Source organism: Homarus americanus, unplaced genomic scaffold, assembly GCF_018991925.1.
Source record: "Homarus americanus isolate GMGI-L3 unplaced genomic scaffold, GMGI_Hamer_2.0 scaffold34921, whole genome shotgun sequence".
Classification (NCBI taxonomy): domain Eukaryota; kingdom Metazoa; phylum Arthropoda; class Malacostraca; order Decapoda; family Nephropidae; genus Homarus; species Homarus americanus.
In genome coordinates, this window is record NW_024741901.1 from 24,268,931 (window position 1) to 24,286,460 (window position 17,530).

At 36.6% G+C, this 17,530-nt stretch overlaps 1 protein-coding gene across 1 annotated transcript in view; it reads right to left on the reverse strand.

Moving 5' to 3' along the window:
• Positions 1-17,321, reverse strand: part of LOC121876386 (proteasome adapter and scaffold protein ECM29-like) — a 29,807-nt gene extending 12,486 nt beyond the window's left edge. The window contains exons 1-21 of the mRNA XM_042381459.1: positions 17,223-17,321; positions 16,741-16,871; positions 15,735-15,851; positions 15,394-15,512; positions 14,836-14,985; positions 13,190-14,188; positions 12,817-13,018; positions 12,339-12,498; positions 11,816-11,964; positions 10,925-11,053; positions 10,370-10,499; positions 9,658-9,845; positions 9,069-9,173; positions 8,205-8,354; positions 7,886-7,955; positions 6,833-6,981; positions 5,186-5,300; positions 3,974-4,157; positions 2,799-2,916; positions 1,971-2,141; positions 794-1,039 (exon numbers count right to left, since the gene is read on the reverse strand). Of these exons, the coding sequence (XP_042237393.1) occupies positions 794-1,039; positions 1,971-2,141; positions 2,799-2,916; positions 3,974-4,157; positions 5,186-5,300; positions 6,833-6,981; positions 7,886-7,955; positions 8,205-8,354; positions 9,069-9,173; positions 9,658-9,845; positions 10,370-10,499; positions 10,925-11,053; positions 11,816-11,964; positions 12,339-12,498; positions 12,817-13,018; positions 13,190-14,188; positions 14,836-14,985; positions 15,394-15,512; positions 15,735-15,851; positions 16,741-16,871; positions 17,223-17,262 (3,822 nt within the window). The 5' untranslated portion in view covers positions 17,263-17,321. The remainder of the gene's footprint in view (positions 1-793; positions 1,040-1,970; positions 2,142-2,798; positions 2,917-3,973; positions 4,158-5,185; positions 5,301-6,832; positions 6,982-7,885; positions 7,956-8,204; positions 8,355-9,068; positions 9,174-9,657; positions 9,846-10,369; positions 10,500-10,924; positions 11,054-11,815; positions 11,965-12,338; positions 12,499-12,816; positions 13,019-13,189; positions 14,189-14,835; positions 14,986-15,393; positions 15,513-15,734; positions 15,852-16,740; positions 16,872-17,222) is intronic.
• Positions 17,322-17,530: the final 209 nt, after the last annotated feature.

Below are 17,530 nucleotides of genomic sequence, written 5' to 3' on the forward strand. Positions count from 1 at the left end.
GCTCAGTGCAGTGTTGATTTAAATAAAATAATCTTGAATTACACCTAGTGATTTTAAAATTTTATTGGAGAAATTTCTGCATCAAGTATGGGTCCCCAGAAAGGTGATTTCTCCTCCATCCCCACTTCCTTCTCTTCTCCCTTCTCCTCCATCCCCACTTCCTTCTCTTCTCCCTTCTCCTCCACCCCCACTTCTAATTCCCATCGTCATCATCAACCAGGAGCCTTCTACATACACACCTCAAAGTAAGTGTACTTTACTGCATTTTTTTTACTTTGTATGTACTTTTCTGTGAGCTGGAACCAATTACCCAATATCCCATTGAAAGACTCAAAATATAAAATTATTAATTTTTATGCACAAGAATATAAGTTTTTTAAGTATTGAAGAGAATAAATATATGAAATAGGATATATAGAAAAACCTGCCCCCTTACAGCTGGACTGAACTGAGCAGAAAATTCCCTCCCTCCCCTCTATGTTCTACTGTATTTATTCATGTATTCTATTATGTATCATATTCAGTGCTTATTAAATCAGGTTTGGAACACCTTGTGTTTATTTTTGGCCACAAAAACATACTCTAATGGGCTAAGATATTCATTCACAAGTTTTAATGAAAGATAATACCTTTATTCCTCTTTCACTTTTGTGTGAGACAGATCAAGATGCAGAATGAACTCAAAGTAATATTAGACAAGAGTAGAGAGTGAAAGGTTCTGATTAGTACAACATTAAGTAGACACAGTTGGTGCTCATCTACTTCATCACATACAACAACAGGACTGTATTACCTTAATGCAACTTTTACTCAATGCTTGTAATGTTTTCTCGGCTGCTTGTCTGACAGATTCCTTAATATCATCCCGAACTCTAAAGAGTATTGTCCATATTTCAGTGATTCGGTGTAATGCTTTTGAGGCCGGCTGTCTCCTTAATAGATCTGTGAGAGCATGACAAGATGACTCACGCACTCTCCAAGAACTGTGAGTCAAGTTGGTGATGAGGTCACACAGGATGGGGTCATAATACTTTTCAATCTGTAAAGAAAATAAACTTCAAAAGAATATATGAAACTAAAATGTTTACATGATTGAAGTGGAAACACACATGACAGATATCTCAAATTCTGAAAGTCCTCTTCTGTTATATGACAGGGTGACGGCAACCATGTCCATCATAGAGCTTCCCCTCGTTTGTCGCCAGTTATTCTTAACTACAACTTTCTAGGCTGCATGACAAAATTTATTGTAAGAAGGGTAAATTATTATCAAACTTTATAAAAGAACAAATCATAAGTCATTTAAATAAGATATAATTTATTGGAAAAATACAAAACAAAATAAATGCTATTTTTTTAAATAAAAATTATATGTACTGAACCTGCTAAATGAAACAGAATCCAATCAAATTGTAATCTAGCTATACTGTACTTTAAATTCATTAAACAAAAAAATTATTTTTTTTATACAGTAACAATGTACTTTTTGAAACAATTGTTTTTCACGACCTTCTTTAAAATGTCAGTTATGCTTTACACATTAGTTCTGAATCACTTTTATATACATCTGCTCAAGACTATAACATTTAACCACATTAGTTTTCACTTTCCAGAAAAATGCCGTAAGTCGTCCCCAAAACGCCCGACCAGTTTCTTTTGTTTCGGCAGATGAGATCATGACAGGTTTTGTTCAGATTTCATATAAAGGAAGTTTTTTACATGATGATTAAGGATCTGGGTTCAGAATTTAAAAAATTTACTCGGTACTGTAGTGTTAATTTATGACCCTTGAAACAATTGAACACATTTAAAATATCTAAGACATCAATAATTATGCCATGCCCTTAAGTTGAAAATCACCTTTATAAACATTCTACCAAGACTATAGAACAACCATCACAGGGACTTTCAACTATGATATACATTCTGATATATTTTTCAAGAAGAAAATGTTAGCAGACAATACTTACAGTTTTTGCATTATCAGTGACTAGAGCATTCCATATAGCAGCCATGGGTTGCTGGATCTTCGGTGTAGGGTCGTGCTGGTACCTATATAGCTTAGGAACAATTTGGGGAAGATAAGGTTCCAGTTGGGAACCAGCTTGTGATGCTAGAGTCCCAAAACCAAAGGCAGCTCCCTGAAATATATATGGTATTAAAAGTACAGTACTGTATTGACATTTGAGAGAAAGACACTCATAATTTTTCTTATTTTAACTGAACAGTTCTCATTCCTCCCCATCCCAAACAGGATAACTCTCCTTCCTTTCCAATTATGACATATAAATATTGTTCAAAATATACTCTCAACCTCCCTTGTCTTTACCATTTTTTCTAAAGTACAGTACAGTAAAAACCCCAAGTACATGACCACCTTAGTACTGACACGTCTGAATAACGACACGAATCTTGAAAAAAATTATTTACAAAATTGAAAAAATAAAAATAAAAATCTTACTACCGGGGGTAGTCATTGCTCTTGTGGAGCCACGAGACGTGGACCACACAGTCCCGCACTCATTATAACAACTCAGCCACGCTGTACTCGGTCTCCATGTGGCTATTACTAAGTGCATATATGCCTGTTTTCTCATGACATACAAATACACACATTGTGATCAAGCTTAATTAGTCCAGTACTCGGGGTTTGACTGTACAGTATAGTATTCTTTCTCTCAGCCTTACCTGCTGTTTCCAGTTGTCCTCTCAGTTTTTTCACCCTTCCTTCTCACAAATTTTATATTTGTCTTTAAAAACACTTTATTAACCTAAATATAAGCTTTTGAATGCATTACCTTTCTAGAATTCCAAACAGAGTTATGGTTTGCAAGATTCATGAACTTGTAAATAAGATCAGGCTGATTGAGGTCTGTTGCCAAGGAACACAACTCGCGATACGTTGACAGTTGTCCTCTGAAAAAATAAATAAATAAATTCTTTTTTCTTTACAGTACAAAGAAAATTTTGTCAATGCATAATGAAATTTAATGTTGGCCTAAGTCTTTCAACCATCCAAAGGAACACGCCTAGTCCCTACAAATGCCCACACCTAACATGTTTCAAGACCTCAGAGTGTGTGTGTGTGTGTGTGTGTGTGTGTGTGTGTGTGTGTGTGTGTGTGTGTGTGTGTGTGCGTGTGTGTGTGTGTGTGTGTGTGTGTGCATGGATGCGTGTGTGTGTGTGTGGTGGTACTTTCTCTGAATAGTGGGAGGAGTTAGTGCTGACCAGCTGTTATAGGGAATAACTAGAGGATCCACTGCCATCCTGCCATACATTTCCACTCCATACAGCCATTGTTTAAATTGTTATCAGGAAGATGGAAGTAAGAACATCTTGCTAGACATTCAGTACTATTGTTGGTGGGGATAAAATGTCTAAAAGCCTTGTTTTTTGTATTTCCTTCTTATTTATATTTTAATAAACTTATTTTCGAAACTCTCAGGCTTCTGTCAAGTGATGTCTGCTTCTAGGGTTATATAGCACATGACGATGGATCATCGGGGTAATTGGAAGCTCAAAAAATATTTCATTATGAAATCCCCATCTTGTAATATATATTCTTGGCAAATTATTCAATTTACCTTTACAGTATTTTAATTTTATCTCAGTATTCCAAAGGATAACCTCTCTAGTCTTAGTTAATGATTGTAAAAATGTGTCTCACAAGAAAATTTAATTTTAATCACAATTAGAAATTAATAAAAAGGAAATGATACCAAGTTTTAAACAACAAAGTAAAGTGTAACAAAACTTCTATTTAACAATCTAAAAGATACAAATTATGATACTTTGTACTGAGAGAACTGAAACACACATTAAATTCAATATAAATCTATGACTCAATTACTACACAAATAAATATGAATATTACAATTGTTTTAAGAAGATTCCACTGCAAACAACAGCATCACTGTTGCTTACAGACTGGAAAGAATCTAAAGGGTTCAATGAACAACAAATGGTAACATACCCAGAGGGAGCCTTGCCCATCTCTCCTTCTTGAAAGATCTTTGTGTCATCTGTAACATTTTGGATGGTGCGTTTTCCTTCTGTCAAGGTCTGAACAAGTCCTTCCACCATGGACTGTCTCGTAGCTTCAGAACAACATTCATACACAACACCTAATCCTTTTGAGGCTGCATCTTGAACTAAGTCTGTCAAAAAATGAAAAAGGTTCTTGCTATAGATGAGATGTCATCGGACAAGTAATTATACAGAAATCAAATTGCAGATAACAGATCCTTAATTAGCATGTTCAGGAGTATACAGTATATACAGTAGTACCAAATTTACGCGGTCAATTGAAACCATGGGGTACCGCGGAAAGTGAAAACCGCGTAAAGTGAACAACAGAACATATGGGATTAATTCCAATAGAGACTGGCCCGACCCCCAAACTCCACTTTTTCAGACACAATACCTACGTTGTAGTAAAAATTACATCTTAATTTTATGATGGTATGCACACACAATTAATAATTAAGAGAAATATCAATAATATTAGTTTTTTTAACACTTACATTAGTAGAAAAGATGGCTGGGCACACAGGATAGGGGGTTGGTTCCGAGGCAGAGGGCAGATTATTGGCCCTCACCTGTATCAATTGTATCACTATCCACCACATAGGCTTGCAGGGCCTCTTTGTCAAACCCCTCAAAGTCCATATAAGTCCATATCCTCACTATCACTATCACTGACTTGGGCCAGCTGTGGTGGGTAGCGGGTGAAGAACTCGGTAATGTTTTGATGACTGGGCGACCTTGTGCGCATCCTGCCCGCGCCGCTTCCCGCGTATATGAGTAGATGCACCGCGTAAAGTGAAAGTCCGGTTCTGGCGAGGTACCGCGTAAATGCGAAATCGCGGAAAGTGAAACCGCGTAAAGCGGGGTATTACTGTATTGATATTTTAACAAAATCGGTGAGATCAAGATTATGGCCGAAACTGTAAGCCTTATCCCCTTATAGGATTTTAGGCTGAGCAGAAGTATAGGGAACCATAATTGCACAAATGTGTTGCTTATCAATACAGCTTCATGATCTCACTGCAAGTGTCAAGCTCCTCCAAGTTGGACACAGTAAGAAGCTTGGTCTTGTTTATTGACTGGGCATTCAATTCCCTGCATTATGAACAGTGCATGCCATATATTCAAGGATGAAAGCAAACTTAACACATTTATTTACCATTATTGTCACCTAGAAGACTCATGAAGGCCTGCTGGATACCAGACAGTCGTTGTTGGATAATTGGTTTCTTGCGGCATCTCTTCAGTAAAGCAAGCAGCCAGATGCAAGTAGCCTGGGGAAAAATATGTATATATTTAATTAAGTTACATTATAATTATGAACCATAAAGGTATAACATAACACAAATGGACATCATGCCAACACAGTGCAGTTAGTCAGCATCAAATATCACAGAAATAGTGGCAAAGCATACCACAAGCACACTTGATGTACCACTGAGTCAAATACTGTACTGTACAATTCATGCAAAATTCTCTCAAAAAGTGCATGTCTTATCTTTCTCACTAGACTTAATTAAATGTAAAATAGTAAAATGCTTCTATCATTTTTTTGTCTTTCAACTACAGTATTATTTTTTGTCAACTCCCACTCTTTGTGGATGGAAAATAAGAAGCAAAATCCTCAAAAATGGGAGGAAGGAAGAACACTGTGTGAAAAATTAGGTAAGCAACAAGAGGGAGCAAAAATAACAAGATATATCCAAATGCTGTCGAGTGCTGGTACCCTTAACTCAGTGGTTCTTAACCTTTTTTGAGTCACGGACCCCTTTGAGAATCTGGTGAAAGCTATGGACCCCCTCCCTAGAAAAATGCACATAAACACAACTTTGCATGCAATGAATATACTTATTTTATTGAAAATTCATTGCCTCATACAGTGTATGACATACACAAAGTATGAATAAAGTAAACATTCTAGAAGTCAAAACCTGACGACGTTGACGACTGTACGTTACCTGACCGTGTACAGTAGCATCCCATGCCACCCTACAGATTTACTGGTTTTCTTCAGTAACCAAAACTACATACATAACATCTGGTATATACAGGTATTGACAAAAATTGAGCAACTTAATATAAAAATATAGTGAATATAAATGTTAAATTTTTATCTGACCTTCACGGACCTCCTGAAGCCCATCCATGGACCCCTTGGAGGTCCATGGACCCCAGGTTAAGAACCCCTGCCTTAACTTATAAAAACAGCCTCAAGTAAATCTTAGTTTCACTTTTTCTCACTGTCTGAATTATAATACAGACAAAAATAATAAGGGATTAGAAATTAGTCATAAACTACTACCACAACACAATTGACCTAAAAGTTTTCTCAGTCAGTAATTGAGTGCAAGTAGCAAGGAACAGAAATAATGAACAAATTTAACCCACACACTAAAGTAGGGATGGGATAAAGGACACATTAAAAATTATGTTGGTCATCCAGGAAGTATTGTGCAAAAATGATTGGAGAACAGATGATCAAACTTTTCAAACTGTCTTCCAATGACGGTCTTATCACTTCTACAAGAACTGTTAAGAAAACTGTAACAAAATCAAGAAGAAAATAAAAAATTTTAATTGCTTGTAAGCTGATAGTGCTAGATAGAATCAAGGGTGACGGCTCACTACACAAGATCTGTGATGTGTTGGCAATAATATCAAGGTGAAATAAAACTACAGTACAGTCAATGATGTCAACTTCGTGAGTGGCGTTGTACACACTTGAAGTTCATGTGGGCTAAGGTAAGGCTTATGAGAGAGACAAAAATAATAATAAAATCAGCTGAATAAAGAAAATGTTACAAACCTGTCTCACACTTGGTTGTGTCTGTCTCACATACTTATCAAGAAGTTCTCCCAAAAGCCACGTTAAAACATCTTTCTCAGCTTCTCCATGTACTACTGCTCCCTCACCTTCAGTTGTGTCCATGGCTTCTTCAACGGTATGTGAAGTTTCTAAAAAAAAAATAAAAACAATTACCAACTCCTTCCAAAAATTTTTACTTTGACTCTTGTATACATTGTATGTGCCACCCAGAGCATAATGTTGGTGGAGTTAGGTTAGGTTATATTAGATTAAGTTAAGGTACAAAATCTTCTTGAAACAATTTGGTAAAGTCCATTTACACACTCTGCAAAAGACGACCCATCACTGTACAGTACAGTACTTTGAAATGTAAAATAAGTCACTCACACATTTGTCTATTGATCTGGAAGATAAATGCCATACTTCAAGTAAGACAGATACTGCATATCAAATCTTTCCTTGACATGCTAATCATTCAGCATCTTTATATGTTCTACACAGTGAAGACTAAAGAGCAATTACATTTTCATGTCTTCTAAATGCTGTTTTCTGAACACCAACATTCCTTCTCTCTACCAATGAATTATGAATATTGTACTGTACAATTCTCCAGCTGAGTGCAAAAACTTTAATTTTTCAAGAAAGGCAAAAAATTTCAATTCCTATTATAAAATCAACTTTTAGGCAAACCTAAGTTGACTACACATCTCTTATCAGTGATATTGCCCTTCAGAGTGCACACTAACATCTGTATCTCCCTTAGTCCATCACATGGGTTCAAAATAAAATAAGTCTCCTGAACTGTGGTATACTTACGGTGACACACAAAAAACAAGGGTTTTGTAATTGCTTATTAAAGTTCATCCGTTGAAGTCCAATGAGTTAAACCCCAAAAAACTCACCCAGACAATAACAACAGCAACACCAAGGTGGTGAAAATAACTGTACATCTTCTAAGACAACAAGGATGTACTGATACACAATCATTCGTAAGTTAAACTAGTGCCACAAATTCACCCGTGAAGAAAAACCTGCCAAAACAAATTTTCTTACTTTCATCTGACTTTACAAAGTCCTTTTCCATAGCTTCATCTGTGTCTTTTTCTTTTTCATCTCTGCCACCCTGTAAAAGAGGTTACTGTCATGTAAACTTTACCACACAAGAACTTACATCCTCCTCTTTTCAGGATTTTAAACTAGCTTACTGTCTTCACACAAAAGAAGTAAGAATGGACTAGTGCTTGTGAAGTCTTATTTCATGACCCTAGTGCAGTATACCATGTCTGTACAGTATTGCAACTAACAAAATATCTAGTTACAGATGTGCTATAGACCTTTTCTATCTCTCTCTGCCATAAATCAATAAAGTTACCTCTTCCATGTTTTCTTCACGGTCTTCATTGGTCTTTTCCTTCATGGGGTCATCATCAGTCCACAGGTTCCTTGCTGATGGAGACTCAGTACCCAGAGCACAGTCAGCCAGCGACTCACCAACAGCAAAGTGAACTTCTATTTCATTTGTCTGAAAGATAAATAAGTGTATAGTTCCCTCTTATTCACATTTCTATTGAACGATACTCACTTGAAAAAATGCACAGAGCAGAAATGTAGGATACTGACTGTTACTAATAAAGTAATTTCTTACTAAGAAGAAAAGCCTATCTCACAGATAAGATTCATGTTTACCATATTACATGAATGCTCAAGGACTTTCCATTATCCTAAATATTTACAATAGTATTTTTCCAGATAATGGATATAACTCAGTAATAAAAACTTAGGGCAGTTCTGAGTCATAAACTTACGAGGTAACTGGTAGTGTGTTAGTTTAATCACAGTGTAACACTGTAGACCCATTGTCAGGCAAGTAGTGTTAACCCAGACACAGATTATGACATGGGGAAGGAGAGATCTGACATCTGTAGTTGGTGCTGAAAGTGACACAGTTATCACCTCAAGTTACCTGAGGTTATGCACAGTAATAGGCAATCCAGGTCAACTGTGGTGAAACATACTAAGTACAACCCTGGTCAGACATAGTGGTACAGTATGTATTAAAGTCTTTATATTCAAACATGATCTTACATACACTACTGTACTAGGTACAGTGACTAAACTATAAGTCTTTGTATCCTTTTTATGTGTGTGTGTGTGTGTGTGTGTGTGTGTGTGTGTGTGTGTGTGTGTTTGTTTGTACATTCTTAAATTACATTAACTTGAAATTAAAATAACTTACTTCCTTTGCTAAGGCCAGCAGGGCTTCTAAAACTTTCTTTTTGTGTGGAAACTCTTGTTGACCAACACAAAAGTACCCACAGGTAGCTATAGCTTGTTCCCGAACCTTGAAGGAAAATATGACAAATCAGCAGATATAAAGATAAAACAAATTATTATACCTGTACTGTACTGTACTGTACAAGGTTACTGGTAATTCTCAACTGCATTATGCACTTCTGTCTATCGAGCATAGTGCTCAAAGAATTGTAATCTATGTAAAGGTGGTTGGCTCTAATATCATCTCGTGTCATTATGTTATCAAAGAAATCTGTAATACATTATATAGTTCACACTGGGCGACCACGTTATAACAAATCAGATGGGCAATAATAATGACGCGCAGAACCACGGACATCTACTGTAAAAACACCAACGTTATACTGTAACAAAATGATGTTGGATATGACTGTACTTTTGGACCACATACTGTAGTAATCCCAGTTATTTGTTTAGTGCTTTAAGATAATTTTTTTTATTCATATCTAAGTTATGACACTTAAGTTTATAATACATTTACTGAATAAGGTCTCAGTCTGAATACAACATACCTTGGAGGGCAGTTTCTTGTTATTGAAAACCTTGATAAGATAATTCACTACAGCTAGCGATGACACGGGTTTCTTGTCTCCTTCAGGCACACCAACAGGCAGAGGAAGGGGGGACTGTCTGGCCATCTCCCCAAGTGATATTACCAAGGCATTCTGAATAGGGCTGTTCCCACTCAGCAACTGACCAACTTACAAAGAAAAGAAAATGTCACTTAAGCTGTGTCCTGCAACGTAAGTTACATAAATTTTCAATAAACTTATTTATCAAGACGCCATAATTGATCTGTAAGGTATATATACATATAAAATACAATATTTAAAAGAATAACACTCCAAAAAATAAAAATAATCATGACATAATTTAATCACTAACAGCAGATAAATTATAGATGCAACACATGAAAACTGTGGCCAAATTTAGTGGGCAACAGTACTTAATATATTGGTTTTACTTCAGTGCAAATATGTGTAAGATGCCAAGATAAAAAAAGAAAAAAAAAAGAGAAAAAAAAATCATAAGTGAAAATTTGTCTATGGGTGCCATTAACTTTTAAAACACAAGAAAATTATTGAAAATGTGTGTAAAACTTGGTTCTAACTACCTACATAAGTGTACACCTTTGTGGGTCTTTCTAAATTTCAAAGTAGAATAAGACCAACAAATAAAAAAAATCTATAAATTCCCTGTAAAAAAAGTAAACAGACATCTTACCGAGCTCCTGAACAACAGACTCATGTGCCGGCCAGTCCTCCAAGTAGACTCCATACTTCTTCATGCTGTTAATATTGTAAGCGTAACTGTGGCCAAGTGCAAGCACACAGCTCTCTTGGCTATCCACACGCTGACAGAAAAGAACATTTCCTTAGTTCAATATTAAATGACTAAAGAAATATTTTCATTGTTTATAGGATAGATATAGAAGCCAAATTATGACCCCTATAAAAATGTGCTATAGTTCACAAGTAAGTCAATACTGTTTATACCTTCTCTTGTTAACTCCTATAAACAATGTTGTAGTATTATCCTCACAAGCCATCACTAAGAACTAGACACAGTAATGGGTACATCCTTCTATACACACGAAATAATCTGTTTGTAAGAGTTACTTTACTGATGAAACGTAAAAATGGATATTGTGTTGTATGAATGCTTGTTAACTGTAAATTCCCGTACTCATAATGTTATTCTATTTAAATCAATTGTATATGAATTTGCATTAAGTATTTATTCAATTAAAGAAAAAAGACTAAAATATTCCAGCCTTACCAAATTCTTCATGTTTGTTATATGGTAGATGACCTTCTCAAACTCCTGTTGACTCTTCACTTGGCCGGCTACCACACCAAAGAGATGGGCAGCCACCTCCCCGTAATGGCTTCCTCGCACGATGAATTTCTGAGAAGAGATGGACAGTGCTCAAATAAACAAATGTCATAGATGCCACAGGTACTACAAACAGTATATACTAATGTGTTTTTTTTTTTAGTTTTTCAGCCTTTTTCTGTTACGCTGCAAATACAAACTGATTAAAATAGTAAAAAAAAAAAAACTAACAGATGGAAAGACCCATAGTGGAACACCATTATACATACATATCAACCAACTATTGTACTATTATTTTGTATCATCTTGTGTGAGAATTAAAACTTGAAAACTGTAGAGTTGATTCTGTAAACTTAAATACGGATGGATGGACTTATGACAGCCAAACCATCAGGGCATGAACACCTCACCAATACCTATACCTGTACATTATTCACAATTTGTAACAAGTTGTGGGAAAATTGGCTGAAAAATGGTGGTCAAGTTGACTCGCCAATATTATGGATGACACAAAAAGTATTAACTGGAGCAAAACATTTTGGCCACGCGCATCAGTCATATGTTTACATTATTATCTAAAACAAGCAGTTTGATAATCCTATGAAAACAGACAGATACAGTTTTTGAAGCAGAACATCCCAATCTTCTCTTGCTATGCTGTATGGTGGTCAGAATCGAAATGAACAAGAAAGTTTCCTTTTCCTCACCTCTGTCCATTCACTTTAAATGCTGTGACACTCCATACACCTATTAATGCTGTGCTTTCTTGCCATTCATGCACTCTGTAACATTTTATGTATCATGAAACAAGTAATCCACCATAGAGTAACTTACCCTTATCCAGTCCATCTTCAGAGAATAGTGGTCAATGAAGAGTTCTGGGGCAACTGCCACAACTCTTAAGATAGATTCCAAGGCAGAAGCAGACCAAGCATTGGCAGCTAATTCAGCAAACCCAACATATCTCATGAATGGGTTTTGAGCTGAAAAGGGAATGTGATCAGATGTTAGTCATCACTTGGCTAACACAAATATAACTATCACAACAAGGTCCCCTCTTACCTTCCCAACCCACACAAGTGTAATCCTCCTCCATTTCTAACAACCTGTAATACAAAGACTATTGAATATGACACACAGTATTCCCCAGCTGAGGCAAATCAGGCAACAGAGGACCAAAAGTGTGTGCAATAATGAACAACAGTACCAGATTTCAGTCCAAGAAATGGCAAACACAAAAGAAAAACTACAGGTACGGTACAGTACAGTATAGCCAAATATCAATTTTAATGTAATACTGTACAGTAATTATAATACAGAAGAAATTGCAATACTTTACACAATAAAAGACATTTACGTTTTATTTTAGCTCCTGAAGCCAGTTTCCTTTGGTGTTCCTCCACTATCTTGTGTACCAGTTTCCCTACAGTCGGTGGATCAGACCAAAACAGCCCCTGTTCCTTCCCACTATGATTGCCCGCCTCCACCTCCAGACAATGTTCCAAGTATTTAAGCATCTGCATGAAGAAATCAGTATGCAAGATCTATTAGGGAACAGGTTAAGACAAAAATGTAAAACTGCCCATACATAATACAGTGTGCTCAAGACACGAAATGTAAAGTCTACTAGTTGAATAATAAAGTAATGTATACTAATATAAATTAATATCTACAAATAAAATTGACACAGTGCTACCTACAGGAACAAAATTTGCCTGTAACCTTGGAACTGCACTAGTTAATAAGCAGAGCCAGTTAGACAATCCCATGACTTAATAAAAAAGTATAGTAAACCAAATATTCTGGACTCACAATAACTGTGGTGTACGACGTACCTGCTCCATTACCGGCAGAGAAAATGGCACTGGCTGGTTAGCAACATCGTGCCATTTACTTTTTGGCAGAGAGTCTACACGTTCTAGGACATAGCCAATGACAGCTGAGAATGGTGGTGCTTGGTATGTTGGGGTTCCATCTTTGGCTTCTTTAATTGCCTTATATAATTGTCTTCTTGATTCTATACGGATGTCATCATGGCTGGTAAAAAGAGTTATCATAAAAATCTAAATACCGTCCTGTACTCTAGTCAATATGCATCAGTATGATAACATTTTATGAGACAATACGTAACAAAAATATTACATGTAAAACTAGGACTATCAGCTACAAAAAAATAAAAATTAGGATTAGAACAATAAATACACTTACTTATCTCCTGTGGCCACCATGAGAATGAACCTAGAAGGCACATGATCAGGAGGAAACACAGAGGCAGCATAATGGACGGCCGTGCGTCTTAGCTGGGGATTATGATGTAACACGTGATCAGACAGGAGGATACACAGCTCATCCTGGCTAGAGGGATTCAACTGTTTACAAACAGGTGCCACCATTGACAGAGCCTCCTGCACCGACAGTAACACGTCCCCCTCCTCCTGCGTGAGTGCATTCATGAGAGTCTGCAGATAATGAAGCTGTGAATGATGTGATAGCAAAAGGTTGGGAAGTTTAACTGAGAGTTTTGCTAAAGCACCATATGCTAAAGATCTTAGCCTTGCATCACACTTCTCTTCTTCAATAACCTTAACAACTCCACCAAAGAGGACACTTCCCACAGGAGCCAACTTCTCTTTGATAGCATTAAAAGCAATGTGATGCAGAAAAGTCACACCCTGTTGCTTCAGTTTTGTATTAGAATTCTGACCCCATAAGCATTCAAAAAACACCTTCAGAGCAAGTGGGGCATAGTTACATGCTTCTTTGGACTTCAAAAGGTACGGCATAAGTTTTAGGCGAATTCTCGTGTTTGCCGGATTTTTAAACTTGTCCACAGGCGTTTTATCTTTTGGCATTAGTGTGCCCAGAAAGAGAACATATACTGGTGCAATTACTGCACTGCTGTTCCAATCCACACTGCCATCTATTCTTTTCAGCTGTAGATCAGCAGCATTAGCAACAGAAAATCTTGTATCTGCTGCTCCCACTATTAACTGCAAGACCACAGAGAGTGGTGGCAGTACCTCAGAACTCAAGAATTTAATAACTGACACTTTGAGTTTCTCCAAATCTTCTGGTTTTGGTGTTGTTTCTCCCATTACTCGCTTAAAGCCATGAATACTCATCCCTGCTGGCACACCAGGAACAGGTGGGCCATCTGAGTTGTCCTGTGCTCCTTCATTCACTCGTTGCTGAGACAATGGTGTAGCACTGGGACGAAATAAATTTATGTTAATATGTAAAATAATAAAATACGAAACTCGTACAATATAAAATAATTCACAAATTAAATATAATCACTACTGTATACAGCCCAAATAATCCCAGTTCAAAGCCTTCTATAGGTTGACCCTCTCTTATCTGGCAACCTTGGGACCAGATGATAGAAATTCCCATTAAAATGAAGATCAATAATTAGTGGTACATTAGCCAAATGCCCTATAATGTAATGGATTTCTTTGTCTACAAATATGACACACACTATCAAACCCTGAAAAATATCCCCCATCCCCGGAATTTTCCGGGTACCGGAAAAAACTTCCCCATCCCCAGAATTTTCCAGGTACGTACTGAGAAAATTCTCTCAAATTTTCCAGAAAATGTGCCCATCAGAAAATCATTCCCAAAGCCAGAATTTTCCAGAAAATTCAGCTTTGGGAACTATTTTCTGAGAAAATTTATATTCTGGTTATCAGAGAGTTCCGGGTTTGAGGGATTCCAGCTAACAGAGATAATACTGTACATACAGTATTTATTATTATTGCTTTCTTTCTATTTTCTGGACCAATGCATCATCCATGTCCTCAACAAACCTAACCTAACCTATAGAAACAAACTATGTACTGTACTGTACTAACCCATATGGGAGCAGCAAGATGTCCAACATAAAGTCAAGTAACAACTTAGCAATGCCTGGCCTCTCCCTCAGTCCAAACAACGAGGCTGTTTTCTCTGCCGTCTCTGGGATCTTCATGTGGCCAAACACTGGTACCATCAACAGCAGCAGACTAATGGCACACAGATGGTTAAATCACTTATTAACAAATTCTATCTATAATTTCTTAATCCTCTCAATTATCTTCACACTTCTCCCACGTCTGTGTGAGGTGGATCGAGAGGCACAAGAATCTCAAAGATGGAGGACAGTTGGGATAGTAGTGGAGAGGAAGATGAGAGAGGAGGGTGAACACATAACAAAGATACTCTCACCATCTTCATTAACTGTACTACCCAGAAAATACCGATGATATCACTTTATTTACCTTCTGTATATAAATGTATCAATTTCATATTTATAATAATGCCATAAAGAAAGAATTATTATTATTACAGTAGAGTACTGTCCCTATAAGTGTGGTCAGGTGACGTACAGTACCAATCTTGTTATCTTTAAACTGTGAGATAAAATAATTCACCTGTCTTGGTGCTGGGCGGGCTTCCCCTCAAGACTGTTGAGCATGGATGGCAGGAGCTCCACCTGCTTGTTGATGTCCAGCCTTGGATACCCCATTTTAATATAAATAATCGAGAAATTCTGAAGAAAAATAAATACAACAGATATTACACTTCATTTACTGGTATTAATGTTTTTATTTAATCACATTTCTTTTCATCAATGTTATTTACTCTGCAGAAATTGTCCTAATTATGACTGTTAATTTTATCTAGTCAGTCAGCAATGGTCATCACCTCTGTAAAATTACTGTTGTTTTGCATTAACAAAATTAATTTCCAACATGTGCAAAGCAGAACTTACTGTGACAAATGCTGTAGCACCGGGATCCTGATACTGGACCAGGAGAGCCTCAACAGGCAGCTGGATACTTTCATGATCTTTAACTCTACGGTTCACATGAATCAACAATTCCATCACCTGTGGAACAAATAAAACCACTGGTAATGTCTGAGAACACCACTACCACCAGAAGGAGTTGTTCGATCTCATTCATTCTTTTCTACAAATGGTCTTCTCATTATAGTATTTTAAAAGAGGCGGCAATTCATTATTTTACTTATAAGTATTTTTTCTATGATCATAAATCGCCTGTAGTGGGCAGGGCATGAAGGATGAGGGAAATTTCAAGGTAATATACAATGAAAAACTGATCATATGACACTAAAATTATGTTTCTGTGTGCTTTGTACGTGAAGAAATTAATTCTGTACCATATAATAATACAACTCCAAAAAATTTGCCAAGTCAGCGCATGTTTTCATCTGCTCTGTTTGTTTACAACCGACCAGCTCAGTCCAAGTGTACTCTCACGTCCACAAAAAACATAAAAAATTACTGTACACCACGAAGCTTCAACAAATTTTCTTTCATTAGTGCCAGATATAATAAATAAGTACTTTCTGTTTTATATGCCGGGGGTTCCATCCCCTGGTTAGGAAGTTGGTAAGGTTAGGTAGGTTTTTATGATTGGTTAGGTCAAGTTCTATTAGGTTCTAGTAAATGTTGCCTCTTGTAAAATACTTACTATAATGATAAGAAAATCTGTGGAAAAAATGAATGCAATGAAACAACTCCATCTGGTGGTAGTGATATTCTCAGACATTACCAAATAATTATATATTGATTTCTTATTTCAATCAATTCTATTGTGATGGCAGCAAGACAAAACAAACCCGAAATAGATCAAGATGTCACGTAAAGTTCCAAAACTCTGGATCACCACCGCCATCAGCTGGATACATAGACCTAACACATTTGTATAATGAAAGTAAGTAAATACTGTATTATATAGACCGATGTACTGTACCTTCTTCCGCACAGGCTCATGTGGCGAGGCCAGTTTAAGGATCACAGGAGAGAGGAACTTGAGTAATTCCTCCTGCAACACATCATCAGTTGCTGCTGAGCCAATACGAAGAAACACTCGCTCCACCAACACTACAATAAGAAGAAATAAAATACTGTAGTTAATACCACCATCTACAAAAAGGAATGTCAAGACCAACTTACTAGAGCCTTAAACCAACCCAAACTTTATCGAAATACTAGCATACATTACAGTACTCTAATTGATATTAACACAAATATAATGAAGAATGCAATGTTGGACGAGGTTAACGATTAAAAGTATTTCAGGATGATTAAAAAAACAGTACAATGGGGGAACGAAATATTGGAGAACAAAATCCACCAGTATGATTATGCAAATCATCTTCATTTTGCGCCAGAAATATATTGCACTACCCTCCATTATGCAAAACAATGTTGTTCGAATTAATATACACTTACAGAGCTCGTCCTGCAGGTTATGAACAGCTGGAGTCGTCATGGCGAGGATACTTCACTCCTGCATCGTCACAGCTGAGCCTCGCAGCGTTCACTACCCGGCCAAACAAACACAAGAAACAAAGTCTGTCATTAAAATAAATACCTGTAAATGTTTGTCTTTTAATCATGAAACGTTTGAATTTACTGTAATTAATGTTTTGGATCATAGCATATTTTTCATTTAAAAAAAATAGTAAAACTGCACCAAGTTGAACAAACTGCTTTAACTCCATAACAATATTTGACCTCATGACTTAGAGTTAAAAGTA